The following is a 25875-nucleotide window of genomic DNA, read 5'->3' as shown; positions in this document are numbered from 1 at the left end:
ATATATATATATATATATATATATATATATATATATATATATATATATATATATATATATATATATATATATATATATATATATATATATATTGGAGAGAGAGAGAGAGAGAGAGAGAGATTCCTACATTTATTCCGTCCCTAAAAACCAGGTATGTATGGCTTCTTGGGTAGTTCTGTGTGTGTGTGTGTGTGTGTGTGTGTGTGTTCACCTGTAGTTTTGTATTCATTGTTCAAAACTGCCTTTTATTAATATGTAGTTTTGTATATACAGTAGTGTTTCAGAGTGTGTGTATGACATCTACAGCCACACGCCACACAGTGTTGCAAGACGCAGTATGCAACACTTAGCATCATTTTCACCACCTGAAGGCATCCAACTCAACCCTCACTGCACGCTCTTCCCTCATAAGTTTGGAAAGTGAGAAGAATTAGTATAGTTTTAATATAGTTTTCTTTTAAGTAGCTACATTCATAACTATATCGATGTTGATGGTATTGTTGTTGTTGCTGCTGCTGTTGTTATGGTCCCAGGCTCATCAAAACAAGAACTCTGTGGCCCTTCCATCAGCCTTAACCTCAAGGGATTTTTTCAGTCATGAAATGCCACCTAAGGGAGTTGGCTGGTCATTTGCCCTAACAGGTACCGACTATGGCACGCAAAACTCAGGCCCACTTCTTGAAGGAGGTAGAATGGAACTGACTGCTACTGTTGCTGTCTAAAGAAGATTTAACTGCACTTGCTGCAGTGCTTCAGGAAGCACACAGCTACCGATATTAATCCTACTACGTAAACACGCAGGTCATTTTGCACTGTGCTTTAAAAACACACAGCTGAACTGAAAGTTCTAGGAAAAAACGGTGTTTCTTTTCTGTATTCATATGAGAGTAATATGAAATGAAAAATAATATTATTGTGTGTTACTAAGTCTCATACAAAAATAAAATTCATGAACATAACTAATTTAGAATATCTTCCAAGTATACACTTTCATACATCATTTCTTCTCTTCCTGCAGCTTCCATGGCAATCAAATAAACGTGAGCGCACTACCTTATATGCCGTACTGGGGTGAGGTGAAGGTGAGGGAGGGGAGGGGCACAGTCACCAGGTACACAGGCTCCGACTACCTCCTGCTAATGACCCTCGCATCCAAACTCAACTTCACCTTCCATGTCCTTCCCACAGAATCATGGAACCAGGTTAGTGCTGACTTACAATATAGCGATGTTCAATCCTAGAATTAGTGTTTTACCGTTCATAGAATTATCATAAGCTTGCACTGCGAGGTATCCTTTTAACAATAATACCATCACAACATATTCCACCAGCCCTATGCTACCAGTCCTCTGCAGGGTCGAAACAACTGGCAGTAGTCAGACATGTTCAAGAGCAATGGGTGCTGATGAACACTACGAGGAGGCCGCCTTTAGCAACTGAATCTTGGACCAGTAAATGTTTTCAAAATTGCTAGTAAGGCAAACTTGGCTCTTCTTTAAAGACTGAGTGTTGTAAACAGGTTTTGGTGAGATCATTGGGCCAGGTAAGACATTCACAAAATTATCTGATGACCACCTATTATGCTGTAGAAAGAAACAGGAAAGAAGGCACATGATATAAGATTTATACCACAGCACGGGTATGGTGAGGTAGTTTGGATATATGGAGAAAATACAAGAAAGTAACCATGTGAAATGCTGTGAAGACCTGAATGTGGAAGAAACACCTCCTGTTAACAGACAGGTGTGTTGAGGTTCTGAAAAGGGACCTCATAGGCCCTTCACTAGAATTCTGAAGGAACTCCGTGTCTTGGAAGCGTGTCTTGGAAAGAGCTGCCCAAACAAGTATGGAAAGCTGTCCTACAATACTGCATGTACTGCACTGTATGTATGCAGAGGCCTAAGTGATATTTGTGAGTAATAATTAAAGTGCTCTAGTACAAATAAAAAGGAGCAGACCTGTCCATTAGGCAGAATAAGAGAATATGAGTAACATAATCCGAGTGTATACTATTAAAGACAGAATAACTTACAGCATCAATCATTTTCTCAGCTGCCAAAAAAACTAGAAAGGAGAGAGTCGTACCTGACAGCCGTGCCGCATATCATGTTAACGATGCGTCTGAGGTACCATGACTTCACCTACACACACGAGTCTGGCATCGTATCCTTCACCATGGCCAAACCGGGTCTGGCCCCCCACTGGCAGAGTCTCATGAGACCTTTGCCCATCTACGTGTGGCTTGCTCTCCTGGCCTGTCTTGTCATTCTGCCTGTCGTCTATTATATGGTAAGGGGTGAGGTAGTGGTCAAGTGTTTAAGGAAGTGGTATGTTGTTCTAATGGACGATATTTCGATTCCAAGTCCGGTCAGGGAAGTCTAATGATTTGGAAGTGGGTTCAAGACTACAGTTCAGGGCCGGGGTGCGAATAGTTTGAAGATATTAATCTCGTTTAACAGATTTTGTTATCTTCCATAAGACCGGCCAACATGTCACAAAAACACCCCCACTAATACCATTACACCAGTCCTGAAAGAGACAGCCCTAGCATGTATTCAGTATGGAAAAGTGAGTATTAGCGCCACCCAAATGTTGACACGTAAAGGTGTGCAACAAGTAGGAGGACTGTTCAGCCTCATGGAATGAACGGTCAAGTTTTAACCCATAGACAAAACACATATGAATAAAACAAACTGATTTAAATAAAAAGAATCCTTTGGCCTTGAATTGCTTATGAGCTGCTAGCCAGCAAGCTGTTTACACTTAATATTGTTCCAGGCAGGTCTGGTGTGTAGCTAAATTTGTGGTCCAGAAATAATGTACAGAATATGAGTATTTTACAGCCAATATAAGCAGGTCAGGTAACCAGTATGATTAGGCTATATTTATGAGTACAAATGGAGAAATAAATATCTTCCCTTGCTCTCCAGCACATATGCGAAGGCTCTGTGGAGAAAAAAGCACAGGAGGTGATATGACTTACTGCCAGTAGTACAGTATGTGATGTACGTATGCAGGTGAGTGGTGTGATGCAGGAGGGGTACAGTGGCAGTGGAAGAGGCATGGGTATGGTGGTTCAAGATGTGACAAGGATACTGTTGGGTCAGAACCTCCCGCCGCACCTGCCCTCCACCACCCCAGTCCGCATCCTGGTGTCCGCCTGGCTGATCTTCGCCATCATCTTGGGGTCTGCCTACCGTGGCAACCTCACCGCTGCACTCATGTTGCCCAGGTACCCACCCCGCCCTGAGACACTCCACCAACTCATCACCACTGCCAACAGGTACCTGCACCGTAAGCCAAAACAATTAACTGTTTCATATGCTGGGGATGCCACAGAACAACCAGTATTTGTTTAGCTGATGAGAATTCTGGTAAAGTGCAGAAATCTCTCTCCATTAACCATTAGAGTCCAAGGAATTCCATCAGCTGATTAAATAGCCTAGATTTTGCCTCTTAAAATACCCAACTACTGTATGTCCATGGCTGCAAAAAGGTTAATCAGTTCACTTGTATTTCAGAATCACTCTGTTACCTTACGCGGACATCCACCGCAAAGCTTACATGCAGTCCAGTTCATCTGTGTTGAGGGCCATTGCTGAGAAGATAGAAGTTGTAGGTAGTACAGAGGAAGCCCTGAATGCTGTCGTCAATGGAAGGTGAGAGAGAGAGAGAGAGAGAGAGAGAGAGAGAGAGAGAGAGAAAGAAAGAGAGGAGGGGGGGGGAAGGAACGGTATACGAATTGGTGGGTAGAGAGTTATTGTCATCGTAGCCCTTTATATTGGTGTATAGCAGCTAGTGAACTGATAGTGGATCGAGCTGGTTAGAAGAATTTGAACAGAGAGTAGGACAAGGATCTGGCGCCCCTCGTCTCTCCCAGGGAAGTGAATGTCATCAGACTGACTCTAGCTAATGGGTGGCGAGGTGCGTACACGTGGATGTTTATGCCTGAGAGGAGGAGTCAGGATTCCAAAGGCTTGAATAGTGAGCTGGGCAGACTTTGGTTAGTCGGTTGATGGGTGAGTGATGATTACATCTTCTTCTACATCACCAAGTTAATACGATTTCTTTGTACAGCCAAGAGGCACACATAGACCTGGGTCGATATCTGGAGCACCGGATTAGGGAGCAGTTCAGTACCTGTGATGGCAGCAGCCCCCTCTACCTGGGACGAGAGCCTATAGTCCCGGGACCCTCAGCGTGGCCCATCCCACACTCAGCACCCTACAAGCCAGATCTCAACCACTGGATCATGGCCGTCATAGAGGTAACACATAAGATAACACAGTTCACAAGTCAGGAATTATATATACCTCTATATTATGGTGAATACAGTGACCTTTATTAATGTTTTTATGCCTTCATTTGAAATAGACATAAAATGGGTCAGGCTGGTGTGGAAGAAGAAAATAAAACTGGACACAAGTGAGTGAGAGGGAAGAGGAACAACAATGCCTAAGGGAGTGAGAAAAGTGTGTGAGGACGAAGTAGACTGTCATGGTCATCTCTTCAGAGGGTTCCCGGGAAGAAGCCAGGCAATGGAGCTGATGATAATGATTTGGAGGATATTGTTGGTATAATCTGATGTTTACCTACTCATTTACTTATTTAACAGGCATTGGAAGACATTTTCAGCCTTATTTGCATCTTCCTTAGAACGGGAAGTAGATACAGATTAATAACGTATTTTCCCATTTTATGCCTTGATCTATAATGAGGCCTTGTAAGTATTAGATGAATGACTACCATAGACATTGGGAAGTAGTACCATGAGAGTTCAACATGGCTACAAGTTTTGTAACTACCCACTCAGTCATCTCTCTTAGGCAGGTATCATTCAGCAGCAAGTACAGTCATTTGGCGATCATTTTTGGACTGTGCATAGAGTCAAAGTCAAGCTGAGACTCCCATATTGTTACATATCTGATTAAACATCTCGAATTTCTTGTTTTCACCAACACCTTACAGCAACTGTTGGGAAGTAGTTAGTTGGTTTTGGCACTTCACATCATTTATATATATGTTGGTTTCGTGCAGGAAGTTAGATATAGGGAAGGATCAGTCACAATGTTTGCCAAGAGGAACTGTACATATAAATTATTTTGGCAGGGAAGTGTAAACGGATATGGTGGTACGGGTGCGGTGGTTGAGGAAAAATGGGTAGAATGTGTGGTGAGTGTAATGAGAATGAATGAAAGTATTATGACAGTGAAAATGTTGTTCAGTAAACCCATGATTTTATTTATATTGGCGAGCGCACCACAGGCTGGCTTGGATGATGTTGAAAAATATAGATTCTGGGGTGACTTGATACATGTAATAAGTGGAATGGGGGGATGATGAGATCGTAATTTAGGGAAGGAACTTAAATGGTCATGTGGACGAAGCAACTCAAGGTATGAAGGGGCACATGGGGGATGTGCATATCGTACAAGGAATGAGAAAGGTGAAAAGATACTCGAATTTGGGGAGGGAGTGAACAAGACTATGTAACACACATTTTAGGAAAAGGTAGGGTAGGTTGGTTACATATGACTCTAGGGGGAAATGTAGCTATTTCTAGGAGATTTCAACGTTCACCACCACCTTTAGCTCTCCTCTCCTTTCACTGATCCACCTGGTGAACAAGCCTACACCTTTTCTATCCTTACTGACCTAGAGCAGCTTGTACAGCACTCTACCCGTGTCCCTGACTGCCTTGGAGAGAGCTCCAACATACTTGACCTCTTCCTTACAACTAATCCTTCTGCTTACAGTGTTAATCTTTTTTCTCCGTTGGGCTCCTCCGATCACAACCTTATCACCTTAACCTGACCTATCTCTCTAGTACGGCCTGTGGACCCTCGAAAGAAACGTCGTCTGTGGCACTTTGGAGCTGCAGATTGGGAGGCCCTCAGGCAGTACTTCTTTGATTTTCCCTGGAATGTTCATTGCTTCCATGGCCGGGAGCCATCTGAGTGTGCCTTGCGCATTACGGAGGTTATTCTCTCGGGCATAGAAGCATGCATTCCTTTCGCATTTCCTTTGACTAATGTAAAAAAAGCCTTGGTTTAATCACGCTTGTTCTAATGCTGTCCGCAACAAGGAGAGGGCCTATAAAAGGTACCAGGGCCAACCCACCCCTGAATCACATCTTTTATAAGTTTCTGCCCAGAATCGTGCTAAGTCTGTTCTTCGCTCTGCTAAAAATAATTTCATCCATACTAAATGCTCTCAACTCTCCAACTCGAATTCTTCCTGCTCCTTCTGGCACCTTGTCAGAAACCTTTCTAACAACTTTACCTCATCATCCTTCCCTCCTCTTTTCTACTCTGATCGCTCCGTAGCTATTTCATCTACTGATAAAGCAGATCTCTTCGTTCAGACTTTCTCCTCCAATTCCACCTTAGACGATTCCGGTGTTGTTCCTCCATCACTTCCCCCCTCTGACTTCCTCATGGCTGACATTAAAATTTCTTCAGCTGATGTATTTTCTGCCATCACAGGCCTCAATACTAATAATCCATATGGGCCTGATGGAGTCCCTCCTGTTGTTCTCAAGAACTGTGCTTCTATGCTTACACCCTGCCTAGGTAAACTCTTTCCCCTTTGTCTGTCAACTTGTACCTTTCCTTCTTGCTGGAAGTTTGCTCTCATTCAGCCAGTCCCAAAGAAGGGTGACCATTCCCAACCCTCTAACTATCGTCCAATTGCTTTAACATCCTGTATCTCAAATGTTTTCGAGTCAATTCTTAATAGAAAAATTTTAAAGCATCTTTCCCATCACAACCTTCTTTCTGATCGCCGGTATGGGTTCCGTCAGGGATGTTCCACTGGCGATCTTCTCACCTACCTCTCTGACTCCTTTCGGGACTTTGGCAAAAGCTTTGCCATTGCACTTGACATCTCAAATGCTTTCGCTCGAGTCTGGCATAAATCTTTAATTTCCAAACTGCCGTCTTACGGTTTCTATCTTTCTATCTGTGCCTTCATCTCTAGCTTCCTTTCTTGTCGTTCTACAGCCGCTGTTGTAGACGGCCATCGTTCTTTTCCTCGATCTGTCAACAGTGGTGTTCCTCAGGGCTCTGTCCTATCACCAACTCTCTTCCTTTTATTCATCAATGACCTTCTAAGCTGTACATCTATCTCTATCCACTCTAAAGCTGATGACTCTTCATATTTCCATTCAATTCCTGCAACGTCCATCTCAGCAGTTACTTCAACAAACAAGGGATGAGGCTATGGCACGCCTAATGTCTGACTTGGCTCGTATCACTGACTGGAGTAAAATTAATCTGGTTGTTTTTATCTCTTTTCTATCGTCACTTCAATGGACACAGCTCCTCTGAACTGTCTGCATTCATTCCTCCTTCTCTACGATGGGAGTGTAGCACCTACTAGCAACAAACTCTCATCCCTTTTCTGTCCAACTCTCTAATGCAAGAGTTAACCGTTACTCCCAGTCCTTCATTTATGCAACAGGTCAACCCTGGAACTGTCTCCCTCTGTCTGTCTTTCCTGCTTCCTATGATCTCCAGTCCTTCAAACGCAGTGTGTCCAGGCATCTTGAAATGATCGGATCTTGAATTTGGGTCTCTTTTGTATTTTGTTTTTCTCTTGGAAAGAAGAGTAACTGCAAGCCTGCGGCCTCTGGTTCCTTCTTCCTCGCATTAAAAAAAAAAACCTAGTCAGGAGGGCTGATAGGAAGTTGGTTAGGGATGTTAATGTCCTGATATGTGACATGGTGCTTAAGGAGTGGGTGGTGAAGAAGAGGATCTATGCACCTGGGAAGAAAATAAGGATATTGAAAATACAAAGAAGTAAGGGATGTCTTCTGCAGCGAGACGATCAGAGTTGTGAGTAAACAGGAAGCTGTTGACAGAAGTGTTAATGAAAAGAACATGGCTCTCAAGAACAATCTGCTGAGAATTACTGATTCAGTGTGTGGATGGACAAGGAGCCAGCCAAGACATAAAGTAACATGGTGGGCGTTAGGGTGAAGAAGCTGCGGTAAAGAAGAAAAGAAGGTTCCCAGGAATGGAAAAGGAATGGTAACAGTGAGGAATCTTGGCTACCATGTGAAAGGCTAGAAAGGAGGTGTACAGGGCAAAATCTGTGTCTCAGAGACTTTTACTGGAAAATTTAAACAGAGCTGAAAGGAAGTATATGGTATTTAAGGCGGCAAATAAGATGAAGAGGGAAAATAGAGATGTTCTAGGGGGGCAATGTGTGAAAAATGATGAAAGAACGTAGTGATGGAGAGTAAGGATACTAAAGACGCCTAGAGAGAGCATTTTAACCGGTTGTCTAATGAAGAGTTTGACTGGAACAGGGAATGTTTGGAGTGAACGGGTCCAGTGTTTGGCTCTTGTTCTTTGACTGATGCTGCTACTGTGAGCAAGGCATTAGGCAGGACGCAGCTGGGGGGCAGCAAGTGTGTCTGAGTTGATTGCTGAAATGCTGAAGGCCTCAGAAGATATAGGACTGGGTTTAGTTGCTGATTTGATAATACGATTAAATATGAAAGTGTTGTCCAACATGACTGGCTGAAAAGTGTGACTATGAATGTCTACAAGGGGAAGGGTGATACCCTGGAAAGACGAATTTATAGAGACATAAAACGTTTATGTCAGATAATGAAGGTAATGGGGAGAGTTCTTGAAAGTATGATTAAAGAAAAAATGAATATTGATGAGATGCTGTTTAGGTTTATACCGGGCAAAGGGACCATTGATGCCATATTCAATGTCCGAAAGCTTCAGGAAAAAGATATAGGAAGGAAAAGGGAGCTGTACTTTGCTTTTGTTGATTTAGAGATGGGCTCTGCCAGTTCCTTGGAAAGTGGTGATGTGGGCAATTAGAAAGCTTGGGATAGAGCAGTCAGTGTATTTATGGCTATGTACGTCGGTGCTCGCACTCAGGTGAGAGTGAATGAAGATTTGAGTAATTAGTTTTCCGTTAATGTTGATGTCCATGAGAGGTTAGTCTTGATCTCTTATTGTTTGCCATGGTGCTTGAAGTACTCACATGTGCCTTTAGAAATGGACTTCCATGGGAAATGTTGTATGCTGATGATTTGGTGATGACTGCAGGAGTGTAAGGGTGACAGAGGAAAGATTTAGGCCGTGGAGAGATGGAATGGGGTCACAAGGATTTGAGAGTAAATTCAAGTAAAACAAAAGTGATGATATCTAGGGCTGGTGTCTGTACTGTCAAAGCACAGAGAGGGTGACCATGTGCGGTTTGCCAAAAGGGTGTCTATAATAACTCCACCTTGTGCAGTTTTTGCGATAAGTTGGTGCATAATAGATGTAGTGTTATTTGAGGTAGACTACGAGATAATGCTGCTTTCGTGTGTGTGGTGTGTCGGGGAAAGTATGTAGAGATTATCAGGTGTGGATGGATTGATGTTGCTGGTATGTCTCTTGAGTGTGTGGAAGAGTTTTGTCACTGGGGGGAATGTTATGAGCTGGAGCTGGGGCTGGTAAGGAGTGATTGGAGGAAGTTCAGGGAGCTGTTGCCTCTCCTGACATCCGTGCTAGAGATCGTTATGTGTGGCATGTTTTAGAAGTGTAAGGCTGTAAGGTAGTGAAACCTGGGCAGTAAAGGCAGAAGATATCCATTGCCACAAATGTACGGAATTGACATTAATTAGACGGATGTAAGACGAAGACTGGGGGGGGGGGACAAGGTTTACAAATAAAGAGTTGATAGTAAGGATGGGACTAGAATGTAATGGCGTTGTGATGCAGAGGGATAAATTGAGATGGACTGGGCATGTGGAGAGGATGGAGGATGATAATTGGGTGCGGAAAGTGTCGGGAGTAGGGTTGCGAGAGACAGACCAAAAACAACACCTGGGACGAGGCCACTGAGCGTGATCTTGTAGCCACTTAGGCGTGACTCCACTGAGTTCCACAACAGACCATCAATTTATGTTATGTTCCTGCTGTTTGGAAGTCACTAAGTTCCCAGCTGGCACGCCCCCCAGTGTCGCTCTGCTATGGCAGGTGGCAGGATTATTGGTGTAGATCCTGTAATCAGAAGAATGGTAGCGTGCAGGTGAACAGAAACTGGAGCAGATGTGTTTTATCTCTCTTTATTCGCCAGAAAAAGATGCAGCTGCAACAAGAGAGTGATTCAGAGTAGAGTGTCTCCCTCTTACGAAGGTTGAGAGTATTCTGCTGGTTCTAATCCACCCCGCTCTGGGAGCAGGCTTAGGTCAGCTTATTTAGAGATGCCATTTCTCTCAAAGACAACGAGAGATATACATGAGTAGGCGTGTATTACAATCTACCATTCACATTATACATCTCAATAAAGCAGTATTAACTACATTAGATACATTAGTACAGATATATGTTTCCCCAAGACTTAAACATACGCACGTTCATATACTTCTGTCGCCTTCCTTCACCCTCACTGCATATGTCAGAAAAATGTTGGCTTTGCAGGTCTGGGCACCCATCCTATTCCCATGCCACACATACAGTGTAGTTGTGTTTAGTTGATTATCTTCACACTATAATACACACTCTTTAACCAGTCACGTCCCGAGCTATTTCGCACCTCCGACACCCCTCAATCCCGAGCTATTTTGGATTTTTTTTTTTTTTTTGCTAAAACCTCCGCTTTTGGTGAGAAACATCGAAAATTCATAGAGAAATTGCTCACCTGAGGTTTAAAATACTCGATACAAGTAGTAGTACCTCCTTACCTTAATGGGTTTTCTATCAGGCTGGCTCCAAAGAAAACGAGTTCTATGGGAGGGTAACTATTTCACACCACTCATAAACGGAATTTATTTATTTATTTGGTACGAATTTATATGTAGTACGAGAGTATATTGGTTTTCAAACAGTAATTTTGGCATTATAAGCATTGTTTCACTCACTAACTCATCAACATACCTGACCTTTTTTCGCGACATTACCTGATCATCATTTCTGACTGTTTCTTCCTCTAATGCTATGTAAACTTTGTCCTCCACATTGTCATCGATTGGGGAATCACTCTGGCCCTGAATGTCTTTATTGGCCAGGTCACTGGTAACAGGTGAATTGCTGAGACAATGGCGTGCGTGGGGGGGGGGAGGTTATGCAGTGTAAGGCATTGTCCCTGCCTGGCATCTTGTAGAGGAATAGAGGAAGGTGTCCCGCGTATACGTACCAAAAATCATGCGCGAAAATTGAAAATTGTGCAAATTATGAACCTTGCAATTGTGCAATGTATCAGTACGTTGACAGGACTATCTGTGACAAAATGTTGCAATGTACCCATACGTCGATGGGATGCCTCGGGTTAATTATGAATTAACATTTCTGTATGTAATATGTAAAAATTGTGTGAGACTTCAACTCATCATGGAAACGATGTCCGGCACCAGAACAATCTTAGGGACAAGGGACTGGATAGGGAGGCTGCTAGCGATCCGTCACCGTTGAAAGCCGCCATTAGGAGGCCAAGGCCGATGCATGCAAGCATGTTGCAACCTTTATAAACAATATGAAACAATATATCGAATAATGAGGCCTGCATATATCTAGATTTGGGTGGACAAATTGCACAGAAGTCTCACTTCCAAACATCTAGTTTATAAACTTTATGGAGGAAGAAGAACACTTAGATTTATTCTTTTTTACTTCACGAGGGTCATTAACTCTTTCAATACAACGATGTCTTTCTCATCTTCTGTCCTCACCACTGTTAGAAGCTGCCATTCATTTCAAGAGAACCCAGTAATACTGGATAGGTTATAGAAGACCTACTCCACTTACAAAATCTCTTTTAAACTGCGTAAAATAATCTGGACATAGCAAGAAATAATATAAACTACATCATCTAACTGCAAGTGTTAAGACAATCAATTTTTATAAGTCCATAATACTTGGTTTACATGTAGGTCTGCAGGTGATTAAAGAAGCTTGGGCAGGGAAATGAGGGGATGCCAATAATTTTACCATAAGAAAGTTATTGATCCCTTTACCCTGGGGATATACCTTTTTATTATGGTCTTGCTGCTGCTGGATGATAATACTGTACTGTACTCTTCTCTGGGGAGATATTTTGCAGTGAAGGAGTTAATGAAGTCTATGTGTGACCTCTCCAGTTTAAAAATCTCTCATGAAGCAAATAAAACTGTCTTTAGATAACCATTTACTATGTTGGCTGGTAACAAATGACAAATGGATGCCTGGTGGTCTAGTGAGTTAAGGCCCTCCAACTAGATATATTCCACAAGACTTTACGTGTGAGAAGATGTTGGGATTTATTACTCACATAAAACCACTCAGAGAATAGGAACTAGTCACACCTATACTGTCTAGACTGAACAGCCTAGTCCTGAGTCCGTGTGCTCCTGGATGATTAATGAATGAATCGATAGCAAGAATAAAATATAAAAGACCACCACATTTTGAAGGAGTGTGTGTGTGTGTGTGTGTGTGTGTGTGTGTGTGTGTGTGTGTGTGTGTGTCCGACTCTGGGCATAGGCTTCACAGCCTGCTATCAAGGCCCAGCAGTCCTCCTACATACGATACACCTCTACATGTCACCACTTCGGCGTTAACACCCACCGTCCATATTGAATACATGCTAGGGCTGTCTCATACAGGACTGGTGTATTGGTATTAGCGGGGGTATTTTTACGACATGTCGGCGGGTCTTCTGGTAGATCAGGAAAGCCTGATTTAATGAAATTCAAATCCTTAAACTGTTCCCTGCCCCAGCCGGGATTTGAACCTGGGTCCGTTAGGACCGCACGCCACCTCTCTACCGATTAAACAGTAAAGGCTTTGTATTGTGTACTGACTAGCTTGTACATCAACAGGCTGGACTGTACGAGAAGTGGCACAAGGATATCTTATGGGAGGCTCAAGATATGCGTCAGTGGGGAAAGCAGGAATGTGAAGTTGAAGATGGGCAGAAGACAGAGGGCGGTGGTGAAAAAGCGCTCACCACATCACACCTTCAGGGCCTCTTTCTGCTCCTCCTGCTGGGTCTAATCATTGCCACCCTAGTATTCTTTACGGAACTACTATATATTTTTTTTACTGTAACTTGGCACAAAATTACCATCTCTCCATCTTGAATGCTGGGTTGGATTATAATAGTTTAGTACGTAAATATGATGCTACTCATGATGAAGTGTCATGAAAAGATTGTAGAACAATAATACAATGTTGCCTTTTTCCTCCATTGGACTAAGTGATATGAGATGAAAAAGGACGAAAATCTAGGTCATGCTAGAGTAGAATGAGTGTAGCACGGCACACGGTTTGAAGGTATTTCCACCCACGGCCAATCTGTTCCACAAGAGTGTAATTTTTAATATATTTCTTGCTGCTACCTATTTTGGGGGTCCTTTTCTTCTCATTTATTGACTCCAGTAGATAGGTAATATGAAGCTTATTACCTCCGCCAAGGAGGTTATGTTTTCACTCCTGCCCGTTTGTTTGTTTGTTTGTTTGTGGGCAATATTACATAAACACTACTGGACGGATTTCCACGGAACTTGGTAGAAGAATGGGCCTTGGCTCAGAATAGACTCCAATAAGTTTTGGTGCGGATCCCGATAAAGGTGAGGAGCCAGGATTTTTTTTTTTTTTCACTTTAACATTGCAAGATAGGGCGTTTTTCGACATTTTCGTAAATTTTTCAGTGAATATTCCAGAATGTTGATGGAGAAGGGATGCGCCCTACAGAGTGCCATTCTAGTAATTGCCATGTTTTGCCCATGTGTTGGAATCAAGATTCTTGGAGCTTGAGTAGTGAATAAGACTGTGGCCCATCTAATTAAGGCAGTGGTTTTTAACTTGGGAGTAATTACCCCCAAAGGGGTAACTTTGCCTTTCCAAGGGAGTAATATCGGTAGAACTTTGCTCAGTCATTTTTTTCTCTTTTTTTTTTCTTTTAAAACTAAAAGAGATCATCATGAGAACGATGTGGCTACTTTCTGGATAAAGCTTGGTAAAGAATGCACCATTCTACCATTGTGAGCACACGGAAACCTGATGCCTTTTACAACTACATACCGCTGTGAAGTGGGCATTTCTGCTATGTAAAAAAAAAAAAAAAAAAAAAAAGTCAACGACGGGATGCTTATTGACTATGACATGTGAAGCTTATTGCCTATAACTGTGCCATGCATAAAATAACTTATTAAAGGAAAACTGTTTCACTCATCACAGTAGTATTCTAACCAGGTATATGTTCTACTGAAACATTTAATGTAGCTGAAAACAGTGTACTGATTTCTTTTTATAGTTTGTATAATCACTTGGAAAATACATAACCAGTACCATTTTATTTTCCTACGGTTTCTCTCGGTTTAAGTATGATGGGGCAGTAGCAGCCTATCTTGAGGTGCCAAGAAGTAACAACAGCCAAAAGGTTAAGTATCGCTGAATCAGAGCGACTTTAGCTAGTGTTTTTTTTTTCTCTCTCTCTCTCTCTCTGTCTGGACCTTACATCACATAAGACATAAGTGGGAAAAAAGGTCTGGCTGCTGCTGCTGCTGCTGATGATGATGATGATGATCTTATCAACTGGGGAGAGCACCCTTGTAGTTAAGGTTGGACTGTATGAGGATTGGCAGACTGACATTTTATGGGAAGGTCAGGGTGTGGGTCAGTGGGGAAAGATGAGATTTGAAGTTTAGAGACAGGCAGAGGACAGAATTTTAATTGCAATAAAATAGACTTCACTATTGTACCATAAGACCCGCGAACAATGTAAAACATCCCCATTAATATCAGTACACCAGTCCTGGGGCCGGATACCCAAAACATTTGAAGGAGGCTTTTGTGGCAAAGGCAAATTTGCATGTCAACTTTTCCCTACAGGCTCATACTCAAAAGCCCCACTGAGCTTGGCCATCTTTGAAAATGATCCCCGTTAGCGCTTTTGAGGAGAGGCGGGTCACAGCTGCCGCAGCAGTGGAAAGGCGCCTTTGATGCACACCAACAAGTCATGGACGATATGTGTGGTACTCCTCTCTCCTGTTTATATGAATTACTGCCTCAGTAGTTTGTCTGGAGCAGTGGCCTTCTAAGGAAGGTCGGGGGGGAGGTGGTCCGCCCAGGGTGACAGCCATTTGGAGATGCCATTTAGCTGAATGGAAAAATTTTCATTTCACTGTTTTAAAGTTTTTAGGATTTTCATCAGAAACTAGTCCGATAGTAAATGATTCTATGCTGCTTAGTTTTCATTAAACCTGAATTCTAAAACTACCGTAACACTATTACCAAAAAAAGAAAAATGATAACTTGTATGAAAACACCTTTCTGATGGACGACTCACGAGCTTACTCGAGCCAGATTTTTGGCTAACATATTTATCTGTAGATCTAAAGATTATAAGGTCAATTCCTGACTGTCAGATTTTGTAAGATACATAATTACACGTATTTACTGTATACATGTTTGCTTCTTTTTATACACGGTGGATGAATTGTTGAAAATATAACACTTAACTATATATTTCAAGCATTTTCTTTAATGAAATGCCTGATGAAACCATTGTACTGTTTAAATATTATAATAATAAAATTGTTTCTGTGGATTTCGTGCCTGTGTGTATCACAGAGTACGCGATTGTAAACATGGAAAAGTGAACCTGTAGAGGCTGATTGATGACTGTTCAGTGTGTCCCTCTTATTGATGTTGTAGATATTACTCTCTTTTTTTCTTTCTTTTTTTTTGTAGAGGGGGGATCTAGAAGGCTGGCATTCCAAGACCGTTTGAGATTACTTGAAATTTTCAGGAGTGATGTAGCCTATCTTAGCTGCAGGCTTCTTTTGACTTTTTTTTTTTACTAGTATTACTCGTAGCACAACAATGGCACCCTCCATGTTATTTTCTCAATATTTGCTCTCCTGTGCAGCAAAAAATAGGAAATCGATTGCTTTGCAAATGTACCAATACATAGTAGTCAACATATACTAGTGCACCTGGGTATTGCACTGAGATCCAACAAATACTTTTTGAGATAGAGGAAAATCAAAATGGCCGTCTCATGCCTGCAATTGCTAAATCGGAAAGTATTTGGCCAATTTTGACCAAACCCTGTGGAAATGTAGTGGGTCATGAGTGAGCATTATTTGCATAGTATGAATGATTTTCCATAATATGAATGGCCTTGTCCTTGATCTCAAGATCACAGGTCAAAGTCCGAAAAAATTGTTGTCATACCAAAAGTCCTTCAAAATTAGCTTTGCAATGATAACAAAAGTATTTACATCTCGAATATGGAGTTCTTTGAATATTGCTTCAGCGATTTCAGAATTCTAGTTATTATCATTATTATTACTATTGTTGTTGTTGTTGTTGTTATTATTATTATCATTACTATTATTTTGTGGTAGGTGGGGGCGCTCACCATCCACTCACTCGATGTAGTGCTGCTGTCGGGTGTCTGCCCTTTCCTCTCTCCTCCATCCTTCTTTCCTTCCATCCTCTTCTGTCTTCTTTTCCTTCTTTCTTTCCTTGTCCTTCTGCCTAGGAGTAACTTTACAATCACTCTTCTTTCTTTCCTTCATTCATTCCTCTTCTGCCTGTGGGTGACTCTACACTGAGTGACAAGCCAAATGGTTTCCTGTACACCAGGAAACCATTTACTACTCTGGGTGGTAACCATATAACCAAATTTTGGCGCCTGGTGGTTTAGTGGGTAATTATTGCGCTCCAATCGGATTGAGCCAGTGAATGTTTATATCCAAGGGATGGTTGGGGTTTATTGCTCACGTAATGCCACTCAGGGATGAATGAGGCTGGTCGCTCTGATCTTAAATGTCGGGACCAACATGCATAGCCTCGGGCTCCTATGCTCCTCATGGGGCAATGTAGGATTGGATGATGGATGGATGGACTACTATTATTATCATACCATACTACTGTACACTTGAGTTCATGATTCCCTGGACACATCTGGAGGTATCTGGCATCCTCGTACTACACGACGTAATATTAATCTATGAATGAAGGCAACGACTTGTGTCGTGCCCACCGCTTGGTTACAGAGGCCCACTTCCATTGGTTACCAGTGTGAGAATAAAAAATTACATTCTAAGCGTCTCTAGAATGTACTGCGTGAAAATGTCAGTATACTGTAATGGTAGTGGTATCACATGGTTCACTCATACTGGGTAGATGTATCAGCTTTGTTTACATACATCTACAGTTGATTAAACTGTATTAATATGAGGAAAAGGAGCCAATGGCAACCTATGTTACATGTAGTTGGATTCGCATTCGAGGATTGAAACAGAATTCATATTGACAAAATTAAGTTACAGTATTGTTTCAGCGTAGCTAACTGATTTTTAACATGTGCCTCAGTCCTCCGTTGATGTGTCCTAATACTGTTTGACCTAAGGAGCACTGCATCAATTCATCGAGTCACTGTGTAACGGAGCACTGCATCATTTCATAGTCACTTTGTAACGGAGCACCGCATCAATTCATACAGAGTCACTGTGTAACGGAGCCCTACATCATTTCATAGTCACTTTGTAAAGGAGCACTGCATCATTTCATACAGAGTCACTGTGTAACGGAGCACTGCATCATTTCATACAGTCATTGTGTATCGGAGCACTGCATCATTTCATACAGAGTCACTGTGTAACGGAGCACTGCATCATTTCATACAGAGTCACTGTGTATCGGAGCACTGCATCATTTCATACAGAGTCATTGTGTATCGGAGCACTGCATCATTTTATAGAGTCACGTACTGTAAGTTCCGGCATCGGTACGTGTCAGAGTTGCCAGTTTGCCTGCTGTTTGTGAGCGTAGATGTTTCGTAAGTTATGCATTTGTTTTTGTGTTCTTTTTCTTTATAATGTTTTATTTAAGTGATTGTTAAATTATGTAATTTAAGTTCGTATGGTAGATGATTTAGTGTTACGTAATGTAAGACAACTCTGGCATGTTTTGATGTCTCCTAGGTGGTAACTTGTTGCTAGGGGCAGGTACAAGACCAGCAAGTTCTAGAACGTTGGAGTAGATAATTCTAGTAAAATGCAAGCTTATATAAGGATGGATGAGAGATTAGAAAAAGTTCAGTCGGGTTTCGGTTGAGTTTGAGTGTTGGTGTATTTTTTTGAGTGTTGTATATTTTTTCGGTACTTGTGAAAACAGTGAAGTGGTTATTGAAGTATGAATATCACCAGAACTTGTACCAACAGTGAAGTGTTGTCAAGCATTAAGTGCAGTAACAGTGAATTGTTGTCAAGCATTAAGTGCAATAACAGTGAAATGTTGTCAAGCATTAAATGTAATAGCAGTTATTAAAGTTTGTATAGCTCCAGTGCTTGTGAGAACAGTGAAGTTGGAAAGCATTAAGTGGAATTATTTGGAAAATAAAGACAGTGAACTTTAAGGAGCCAGTGTTTATTTTCGCCTCAGTTGATCTTGTGTACTGTACACCTAAAGGCTGACCATAGGAAGAACAACTCACTGGGCAACGTCCCTCCTGGACTGAACTGCTGCTGTTGAAGCCTGTGGCAGTGTGGGGTGGGGACGTATCAGTATGCTTCTTGTAAGGAGGACTACCCAGTCCAGTATGAACCAACACTGCACTGCTACATTAAGGTTGAAGCCTTCTTATAAATGCAAAACATGAGGCGGCTGTATCTCTATGGAGTAGAATGAAGGTTCAGCCTCTTTCGTATGATGACTCATCTTTAATGTTTGTATCATCATTTATCAGTGACGATAATGGTTTGTTAGGCTGTGGGTCATCTCTGTGCATATATGGACCTTATTGTAATTCCTGCATACAAACAACATGAGTGATTTAGACAGCAGATCTTAAGAATTTATTAGGATTCCTTTGACTTAAATAAGGATTTGTGTGTGAAAGTTTAATTACTAGTAACTTTAATGTTTTCTTTTTTCTTCTCATCCCGGGTGTGGATCTAGATCGTCATTTGTTTAGTATTGTTACGTCCCAGTCCCCACACTGCCACAGGCTCCAACAGCAGTAGTACAGTACAGGAAGGACGTTTCCCAGTGAGTTGTTCTTCTTATGGTCAGCCTTAGGTGTGCAGTACACAAGATCAGCTGAGGCGAAAATAAACACTGGCTCCTTAAAGTTCACTGTCTTTTTTTCCAAATAATTCCACTTAATTCTTTCCAACTTCACTGTTCTCACAAACACTGGAGCTATACACACTTTATAGATTGCAGTTACATTTAATGTTTAGCAACACTTCACAGTTAGTACACAATGCTTGCTAACACTTCACTTATTACACAAGTACTGAAAATAATCTTCACTGACAGTAATTACACTTAATACACTTCACTGTCTTCTCAAGTTCCACTGATATACAAACTTCAATAACCCGTCACTGTTTGCCATTGTTTTCACAAATACCAAAAATATACAACCTTCACTGACACTGCACCAAAACCGACTGAACTTCACACAAACTGACCCGAAACCCGACTAAACTCCAAACTGACTGACTAACGAAGCTCTTCACCATCCTTATATAAGCTTGCATTACTCTCGAAACTTCTACTTCTCCAACATTCTTGGACATACTGTCTTGCATCAGCCCCTAGCAACAACAGTTACCAACTACGAGACATCAAAACATTCTAGAGTTGTCTTACATTACACAACACTCTAAATCATTAACCATACGAACTTAAATTGCATAATTTAACAAGCAATTACTTAAATAAAACATTATAAAGAAAAAGAGCACAAAAATAAATGAATGTTTAACTTACGAAATAACTACGCTCACAAACACCAGGCAAACTGGCAACTCTGACGACTTGTACCGAAACTTACGGTACCAGAAACGTCTCGAAGGTACGAGACTACCTAACTGGCAAATCTCCCTTCATAACAGTATGTTAGCTGGCGCCTGTGAATGACTGCCTGACATCAGTTTCCAGCTGCTTTGGTTACAGTGCAGGAACGCACACTCATGGCGACCGTGATTCCACACTCGGTATGTAGTACTGTGTGTATTCAGTATATACTGTCCTGTGTTAAGTTATATTTTAAATACAGTATGGTAGTCATACTATGGGGATAGTGAATTTTGACTGTTTATACCAAACGGTACTTTTTGTGACTACCATGTTTCTCGTATGTACTGATGTATTACATATTTGTTTAGAACTGGGTGGATGTATAGTGCTGGGTAAGCGGATCCTGTATTTGAGTGGGATGATGTATGTTTCAGTGATTACTAAGAGCTGGAGTATGGCCGATGCTCTCACAGGGAATGGTGTTCATTACAGTCCTCCCAAATGTTGCAGAGCTGACGTTGTGATCTTTATTTGTTCGTTTGCTATGTTGTTTGACATTGCGTTATTTAGGCTATTGCATAGTGCTAATACTGTTACTTGGTAATTTCTTCAGTGGACTCTACATAGAATTACATTGTACACATACCATCAGAATTCCTGGGTTTGCAGGGTGAACAATTTAGTACAAATCATATATTATCACAGAGGAGGACTGATGTGGATGTCAAATACTGTCATGTATATAATTTACTTGTTCTCTGTATGTAACATTGTATGCTGTTTGTATTCTTATCGCATTCTGATATACTGTACATGACATCTTTCAGGTCGAAACTTGTGTGAACAAACTTGTTTGTGGCAAACCATATCTTTCATTTGGGGGACTCCAGAAACAGTGTTATTCCTGATACCGCCAGACGATTTCATACAGAAGAGGAGAGCCCTGCCTGTGATGGAGTTCTGTTGGCTAAAACTAGCTGTTTCCCTTTTGAAGATGTTCTCCTGAAATTGATTTAAGTGCCTGGGATAACACAATTTAAAAGTTCATTCTCGTTATGATAAATTTAGAAAAATTTCAAGATGGACAATTAATACTACTTAGTGATTCGTTTATGACTTGTGAGGGAAAACACAGTGGGTGTTATGGTGATTTTTAACATATAAACTACCTCCCCTGCAAGTAAGAAGGAATGTTGCCTCCCTTGCATTATTTTACAGATATTTTTTTGGCAAGTGCTCAGACGAGGTTGCGTCCATGGTGCCGCCTCTCCATGCCTTCCCTCGTGCTACACGGGCATCTGGTAGCGCTCATGACTGGAATGTCACTCAACCATATTGCAGAACTTCTGCCTATCAGAATTCTTTCATTCCCCGAACTGCATCTCTCTGGAACTCGCTTCCCCAGAGTTGTTTTCCTCCAAATTTCAATCCACAACTGTTCAAGTCTAACTGTTACAGATATTTTATGAATGGAGGACACCAGTAGTCTGGTGTATGGATTATTTTTTTTTCCCCATTTGTTTTTCCTTCCTCCGTTGTTATTAAAAAAAACAAAAAAAAAAACATGTGATCTCCAGTGCAACTGTTACTTTAACAAACGTCTAAGTAAATTGGAGACGGAACAGTTCATTGCTCAGCTCAACGCGGTTTGATTATATAGGCAAGAAAAGTTAGTGGCATCAATATTTCATGTTAAACTGCAAAGCTTCTTAGCAATGGGTAAAGATGCCATGGTCAGGTAATGTGGTGGTACCCTCAAGGTAGCCTACCTCTACATGATGCCACACACACATTGTTTATAAACTGTTCTTGTTTCTAGATTTTTTTTTTTTTTCAGTATTTACACACACTGTCCTCTTTATCATCATCATCATCATCATCATCATCACCATGATCATCAACTTTGCGTCACATCCTTCTCACGTTTTCTTGGGATTTCTGAAACAAGAAAGGCAACTAATTTCCATGAGACGTATAAGTTACTAAGTGTGTCTTGCAACGCACTTAATTACAGAACTAGGCCATACTGTGTATATAAATACCTTCAGACCCACATTCATATCCAGCTGGGGGAGGCTTCTCTGACAAGGGAATTAAGGACAGTCAGGAAGAATGAATGTAATTATCGTGACTGAATATTTAGGTCACATATGAACTGGGACTACACACACACACACACACACACACACACACACACACACACACACACATTGGAAGAATGAATGCAATTACCATGGCTGAATATTTAGGTCACATATGAACTGGGAGTACACACACACACACACACACACACACACACACACACACACACACACACACACACACACACACACCTTGCATCTAAAACTCGTTCACACTGCAAATAATCAGGTTAATTTCTTCACGAAATACCAATATATATTTAAAATATCCAGTCTAACATAGTGTTGGTACTTTAGAAAAAGACTGGAGCAAAAGACGTCTCTTTCACTTTCAAAGCAAATGTAAACACTGCCATAAAAGGCAATTTCCTGTCTTCCTCAGGTTCGGTTAAGCGTTTCCGTCAAGCTGAGATGCACACTTTCCCACCCAACTTTCCTCAGGGCACGTGCCTACATCTTTATATAGTACCAGTTCTTTTTTGCTTGCTACTAGCATTCTAAAATGACGCCCTTTCACCCTTCAGTTCGATGAAGGGTGTATTATGAGTAAATGTGATTTGGAACTTCGGTGACTGGGTGGTTAGTGTATTAGCATCGTGATAATGAGCCCTGAGTCCAGGGTTTGAGTGCTGGCAGTGGCGGCCTGGGTGTTGGTTGTATGTCATACTCAGATGCTTGCATTTGTTTGCATTTCAGTCGATTCTGCCGATGACATACAGACTCGGAACATATATACCGTTGGTCAGTAAATACCAGCTTGTACTTGCATCTTCCTACGGTCACACTTTCTTCATGTATACTTCTCCAGCATGGGGAAGGGAGAAATATGGCCATTACTCTTCAGGAATGATCCAGTCATGTAGTGGACCTGATATGTATTGATGCAGAGACATATTTTAGAGAATTAAATCTGTCCTTTAGATGACTCTCTCTCTCTCTCTCTCTCTCTCTCTCTCTCTCTGTGCGTGTGCGTGTGCGTGTGCGCGCTCGCGCGCGCGCGCCTTCATAATAACTTATCCACTTCTTTTGCTCTATCACGCTCACTTTACGAGAAACAGATATTTTCATGTACATAGAAGACTTTGACTTCTAATATCAATTATTTTGCGGCTGCGTGTCTTTTCCAGTAACAGTCAAGTACTCCACCACTTGACCAACAAATCCAGCCAGCCAGAACCCCCCACCCCCACCCCAACTCAGTCATCCATCGTTCGCATCTCACCTATCTAAGTAAACTCTTACTGTTGTTCACTCACCTTAACTCAGCCGATATTTTCATCCTTTTGTGGCTTATTTAAGGTAATTTGATGATAAAATAAGTTAAATATACTGCTCTAAAACTTTCCATAGGACTCATCGTGACTAGCATCATAATATATTGTTAATCTATTACATTCTCGACACTGAAGACGAAGAGTTCTCACCTTTAGGACATGTTAAAATGAAATGAGTATAGAAGAGGTTCCAATCTCTCCCTGTCCATATTGCCTCTTACACGCTTACCTATGTCATTAGGTTTCATATTGACAACTCCGGAAAACACAGAGAGGCCAATATTCCACCAGTCACCTACCCTGATTTAGCAATAATTTGTGTGTATCCATCTAATCAATATTTTGTGTGTTTTACTGACAAGAATTTTCTTTTCATACAAATGTAAGAATAAGTGAACTCAAGTACTAGATGTGTCATCTAGTACCTACTCTGACCAAACCCCAGCCAGTGACATAATTCGCAGAAACTTCAACGTTTTTCCAGCATATCCCCATAGATATGTAATTTCCAGATAATAATTTTATATTTTTTCTCTTTTATTGTGAAGTTGTGCAGATATAATAACTACAAAATGTAGTTAATATAAATAGTATCCATCTGGGCAAAGAAGACAGAAATATATTAGGTGAAACTTTCCTTCCAAGTTTCTCATTTAATTGTAAAGATCCGCCTCAAAGATATAATGCAGTTCATTAAAAGTCCAGCAGTCTCATGGCAATAACCTGAACTTAATTTCGGATGCCAAAGTCCTTCTCTCTGAGCTCTCCCCCGCCCACTTTTTTCCTGTAAACTTTTAGGCATAAGTTTAGGTTCCAGGTGCCAGGGAAAATTCAAAGCTGGAGACGGAGGAGGAGGAAAAAGAGGACAAAGAGGGAAAGACAGAAGAATGGATGAGAGAGGGTGAAGGAAGAGAGGAAGAGAAGAAGGAGTAACGAGGAGAAAGAAGGAAATGGTGGAAGGAAGGCGGGAAAGAAGAGAGCTAGGGAGGCATGATCTATGAACTGGCAGGATGGGGTGGAGTGACAGGATGGATGGAAAGGCAGAGAAGTCAGAGCAATAGCTCTGCATGTATGGATGAAATACAGTGTGATGGAGCTACGGTGACTCAGTGGTGGCGTGTTTGTCTCACGACCTATGTACACCACAAGAGTAGGGTTGGAAATCCAAACTCTGTCTTAGATTTCAGAAGGATTCCCAGTGGTAAGCGAACTTGTTTGGCGCAAGGCAGAGTAAAAACATGTCATCAGCCGATATTAAAGGAATTAAACGGGGTTCTGGTAGTATGTCCTTTTATATGCCTAAATATGTTAGCACCATGTCTTCTCTCTCTCTCTCTCTCTCTCTCTCTCTCTCTCTCTCTCTCACACACACACACACACACACACACACACACACACACACACACACACACACACACACACAGACGCAGACAGACACACAGACACACAGACACACAGACACACAGACACACAGACACACAGACACACAGACACACAGACACACAGACACACACACACACACACACACACACACACACACACACACACACACACAGACGCAGACAGACACAGACACACACACACACACACACACACACACACACACACACACACACACACACACGCACACACACAATACAAAATAATCTTCGTCTTTCACATGCATCACTCAATTCAGACACTCCATCCCCATTCATACCTCTCTTGTATGTGATTTTTTATTTGCTAAAACTCCTCTAACAATATCCTGCAGAAGACAATGTATGAGATATTGCTGCAACTGTTACAGGCTTATGATGACGGTGGTGGTAATGGTATTGCATATTGCAATTACAGATGCAGGCTTGTGATGATGGTGATGGAGGTGGTGGTGATGATTTTGACACGACAGGATGGACAATGTATATTACTTACATTACACACTCACCATACACACTATCCACACACCAGCACCACTGTTTCTAACCCACTCTCTAATGCAAGAGCTAACTAGAATTTTCGGTCAGTCACCCTTTTACACGTGTGTGATTCCGAAGTAATGGAGTGAGATCATAGTCCTTCAAACGTGCTTGAATAATGCTGCTTCGTTAGTCAAATATCATTAGGATCTGAAACAGTTTCAAGGTTGTGTAAACAAACTACAGACCGCCATTGTACAGCTGCACTTATCACGTTTGGTAATTTTGTCAGGTCTCTCTGACGCAAGTTTTCACTCAGTAGGATGACAACTTTTCATATAATTCTTGCTGCCGCCATATGATTTTATTCAACATAGGAGACATCTGGCTGTGAAGGCGTTAGAAGCAATATTTATTTTGCCTTTCATTATAATAGTGTCATTTATATTTATTTTTTCTGCCAGTCACACTCCGATATTCAGCTAAGGGCAGACAATCGTAATGGTGAGGTTAAATATATGAAAGTATCCGACAACGAAGCTGAAACCTGTAACAAAAAAGAAAAGGCCACATAAGTGATAAAGCTGTTCGTGTCGGATCACACGTCAGATTTTGGCTGGATCATTGTTTATGCGGCAAAAATGCCCGACATTAGTGGTTAAAAGAATACAAAGAGTGTTTGCTTTTAATGCTTGGTAAGGTAGAGGGGGTAAGGTAGGGTAGGTAGGTTTGAAATAGCGCAGGGTAATTTGTCTCCCTTCCTCTTCCGCTTTCCTTCCGTTGCTTTCTTTCCCGTCACTACGCATTGCTC

At 41.4% G+C, this 25875-nt stretch overlaps 1 protein-coding gene across 1 annotated transcript; it reads left to right on the top strand.

Moving 5' to 3' along the window:
* Positions 1-1058: 1058 nt before the first annotated feature.
* Positions 1059-25639, top strand: LOC145417193 (ionotropic receptor 21a-like). Its single transcript, XM_080285966.1, has 7 exons — positions 1059-1202; positions 2053-2289; positions 3018-3283; positions 3522-3659; positions 4078-4267; positions 12809-12997; positions 25529-25639. Exons 1-7 carry the CDS (start codon positions 1059-1061, stop codon positions 25637-25639), a joined length of 1275 nt encoding a protein of 424 aa, XP_080142092.1.
* The last annotated feature ends 236 nt before the right edge of the window (positions 25640-25875 follow it).

The sequence above is a fragment of the Coenobita brevimanus genome, chromosome 109 (genome assembly GCF_032717465.1).
Source record: "Coenobita brevimanus isolate Jiangsu-jjx chromosome 109, ASM3271746v2, whole genome shotgun sequence".
NCBI classification, from domain to species: Eukaryota; Metazoa; Arthropoda; class Malacostraca; order Decapoda; family Coenobitidae; genus Coenobita; species Coenobita brevimanus.
The sequence above is the reverse complement of the archived record's forward strand: the minus strand, read 5'-3'. Positions and strand labels throughout refer to the sequence as shown.